Source organism: Diadema setosum, chromosome 18 (assembly GCF_964275005.1).
Source record: "Diadema setosum chromosome 18, eeDiaSeto1, whole genome shotgun sequence".
In the NCBI taxonomy this organism is placed as follows: Eukaryota; Metazoa; Echinodermata; class Echinoidea; order Diadematoida; family Diadematidae; genus Diadema; species Diadema setosum.
In genome coordinates, this window is record NC_092702.1 from 17,515,238 (window position 1) to 17,518,775 (window position 3,538).

General features: G+C 41.9%; 1 protein-coding gene across 1 annotated transcript; it reads right to left on the reverse strand.

Annotated features, from left to right (window-relative positions):
• Positions 1-552: 552 nt before the first annotated feature.
• On the reverse strand, positions 553-1,765 carry LOC140241369 (uncharacterized). Its single transcript, XM_072321102.1, has 3 exons — positions 1,613-1,765; positions 1,405-1,539; positions 553-624 (listed from the first exon to the last, which is right to left on the reverse strand). Exons 1-3 carry the CDS (start codon positions 1,763-1,765, stop codon positions 553-555), a joined length of 360 nt encoding a protein of 119 aa, XP_072177203.1.
• Positions 1,766-3,538: the final 1,773 nt, after the last annotated feature.

The window sequence follows — 3,538 nt, forward strand, 5'->3', positions numbered from 1 at the left end:
TAGACCGTTCGTAGACCGTTCGTAAGTTCGTAGCCTGGTCGATGGTCTTGTCCAAGATCTTTTTGAACTTCGTACGAAACCCTCTCTTTGCAAGGCGGATGTACAACGTCGTGCGAACATCGTAAGAACTAAGCAAGATTTTGCAGGGTCGAGAGACAATTCTAGAAGCCTTAAATTCTTACGATGATTGTAAGAACGCCTTACGTCGTTCATAGAGGGCTGTTACGTCTTTCGTAAGAATGCCTTACGAACGGAGATTCGTACGGCGTTCTTACGAACAACTCTTCGAGTTTGTAAGGCGTTCGTAAGGGACTCGTAAGGCGTAGGTACACAATATTTGTGTAACTGGTGAGTTTTAAGGGTATGAAGCCAAACGTGCGAAGTTCAAATCCTCACTTTGTTCTAGATGTTAGACCAGAAAGCATTTCTGCTTATTATGGGACCAAAAGGGAGGCAATAAAATGGAAAAGAGGGAAGGGGAAGAAAAGAAAAGAGGGAGATGAGGAGGAAGGAGCGAGAGGGTGAGAGTTGGAGCAACAACCTCCTCCTCCTCTACTTGTAGTTGCAGCTGCAGTTGTAGTCTCCTCTTGGCACTACTGCCATCTTGAAGTATAAAACTTTCAACTGTTACAGAATTTTCGACAGGACACGGCAGCGTCTTTTTAACAACCTGACAAAATATACAAAAAATCTTCTTACGAATGACTTGAGAGTTCCGTGATTTGTACGTACGACCATCTTACGACAAAAAGAAATCGTAAGATGGCCGTAAGTGTGACGAAAGAATAACTCAAGGCATTCTTACAAAAAACGTACGAATTCTTGGGCCATAAATCATTTCGTTTCTCTAAGAGGTCTTAAGTTGTTCTTGCGAATTAAACAGCGTCCGTACGAAATTCGTAAGAAGGCCGTTTAAGAATCTGTGCCCCATCTACGAATCTCTACGAACTCCAGAATTCGTACGAACAGTGACATTCGTACGAACCTTTGTGACCGTAGCTTTACTCCCATTGTTTGTAAATCCTTAAGTACTGTTCTTTTCCAGGTGTTTGTTGGCCTTCCCCTTCTCCTTTTTCCGCATGCAGGCGTCCATTCTAATGAGGTTTTGGCGTGTCTTTCGTCCTTCATTCTCAGGGTGTGTCCTAGCATCTTCAGTCTTTTTTCCCTTATAATAATGCTGAGATCTTTTTGATTATATCTCCATAATACTTCTTCATTTGTGATTTTGTCCTTCCAGGTGATGTTCAGAATTTTTCTGAGACATCTTTGATGGAATACATCTAATTTCTTTGCTTGTCTTGCTGTTATTTTCCATGTTTCACTTGCATAGACTGCCACTGGGATGACGAGGGAGCTATATAGTGTGATTTTACTGTCCAATGTAATATGTTTTGATCCCCACACCTTCCTGAGTCTCTGGAAAACAGATCTTGCTTTGCCCAGCCTACATGTGATGTCCAATTCTGTATCCCCATCCTTGGATATGATTCTGCCTAGGTAGGTGAAGTTGGAAACCTCTTCTGCGGTTTGGCCGTTCACCTGCAGATTCATAGGACGTTCATCATGGATTGACATGACCTTGGTTTTTTTCTGAGCTAATTCTGAGGCCCACCTTGGCTGCTGTCTCTGTAAGGCTATCTGTCATCTCTTGTAGGGATTGGGCTGTATTTCCCAGAAGAGTCAAGTCATCTGCGAAGTCCAAGTCTGTTAGGCGGTTATCATTCCACTTGACTCTAAAGGTTGCGTTGCTCATGGCTTTCCGCATCACGAAGTCGATAGTGAGGAATGAATGCATACATAAATCGATAAATAAACAAGCAAATAAACAAATAAATACATACATACATACATACATACATATATAAAGGTATAAAAACCTACATCAAGAGCAAAAAGAGAGCAACTCAATAACATGCCAAAAGTTATGTAACTTTACCCGATATAGGATGCCGTGAATGAATCAAAATAATTCATGCTACCTGCTGTGACCGTCTCTGATAATGCACACGGTGTCCAGGGCTGCGAGACCTGGACCCTTGTCGTGTGTTCCAACCCTACCAGTGCCTATCAAGAGATGACGTGACAGATGACGTCCTTAAACCCACTGGGTGACAGGCGAGACGTGTACCTCCTTGCTCAACCAAGATTATACCCCGTGCATCTCTGGGATTGGATCCCCCTGCCAAGAGGTGCAACAATCTCTGCCATTGTCTGCATATAGAAGAAAGAATGAAGAGGTACGCTGATGATGATAACAGTCTATTTTATACGGTTAACAAGTAACCACCTTTGCGCTTGTCATCGTGAAACAACTTCTCAAAGATTCCATCCCATTAAACCTCTCCAAAGTCCCGAGCACCCTCCAAAGCAACGGACTTGGACAATGATCCAAGAGTGACGATGCCTTGATTGCGCGCACATGAAGCGTGACACGGAACAAGAGCCACCAGTTGATCTCTACACAGATCAGCTCGCGGGACCAACCTGAAGACACCCCTGGAGACTGCGATGATCACAGAAAGTTGATCAGATCTTGCAATGTAGTATAACGCCTTCGCAGCTCCTAGAAGGGTCTGACTCTGATCACCGAGAGGAGATCTCGACATGGATCTGAGTCTCTATGGTCTAGAAGTGGAACCTTCTATAAAGTGACATCTTAAACACCAAGAGCTCTGGCTTTGTCATTCACCAGCTTGCGTGCCACACCAGATCGATGGTTGAATGCATATCTTCAAGAACTCACATTTTCGAAGGTTTAAAACAGAGATTTGAAATAATTTGAAGACTGAAGAATGAATAGATGTATTGTTCTGTCAAATGTCTACTTAGGTGGTTTCTGGAGCTGTTCAAGATGAAGGAAGAAAGTATTACTCGAGTATCCTTTAGAATGGATACTAAAAAGGACTGATATCCAAATGATACATGTATGTCGAGTGAGTAAATGCAGTAAATATTAGTATAAAAATATCAGTGTAGTTTGAGGAAAATTTTAGGGCGATACCGCTATCACTGGATAGAAAAGACTTCAACAATTTGTGATGTCACAGCCGGACAACAATGTGGACTAAAATGTAAAGAGAATTCCACAGCATTTCATGTTTTATGAAAAGTACACATTCCTTCCGCTGCCATTAATATGATTATGTTGAGGGTTATATCGTCCCCCCACCGCCTTCTGAAAGAGGTAAGCCAAGTTCTTTCGCACTGTGCTAGAAAGAGTAGGAGGATTATGTTGAATTCACTTTATTATTTATTTTTGTTTGTATCGTTGTCCACGGGTGACATAACGATTTGCTGTCTTCCTATATCCAGCGATGGCTATCCCGAAACTGTGTAAAAAAAAAAAATGGTAGCTTTTCAAGGGTCAATTGTGGGATTTAGGGCTGATGAATTTTCCTCACTTCACTTCAACTTCACTGATGTGTGTTCTACTAATATTTCTGAATTCACGTAATCCACATTTTGGATTTCATTCGCCTTGAATGTTTAACTCCCTCCCTATGGAGAAAAAAAAAAAGAGTGTTGTGTCTACTGCATT

Excerpts from the sequence above, each read along its gene's own strand:
- LOC140241369 (XM_072321102.1), bottom strand. The coding sequence starts at position 1,765 with ATGCGGAAAGCCATGAGCAACGCAACCTTTAGAGTCAAGTGGAATGAT. Across the intron at positions 1,540-1,612 it reads TTACAGAGACAGCAGCCAAG|GTGAACGGCCAAACCGCAGA; the intron begins GTGGGCCTCAGA and ends ATGAATCTGCAG. Across the intron at positions 625-1,404 it reads TTTTCCAGAGACTCAGGAAG|TTGAAAGTTTTATACTTCAA; the intron begins GTGTGGGGATCA and ends ATTCTGTAACAG.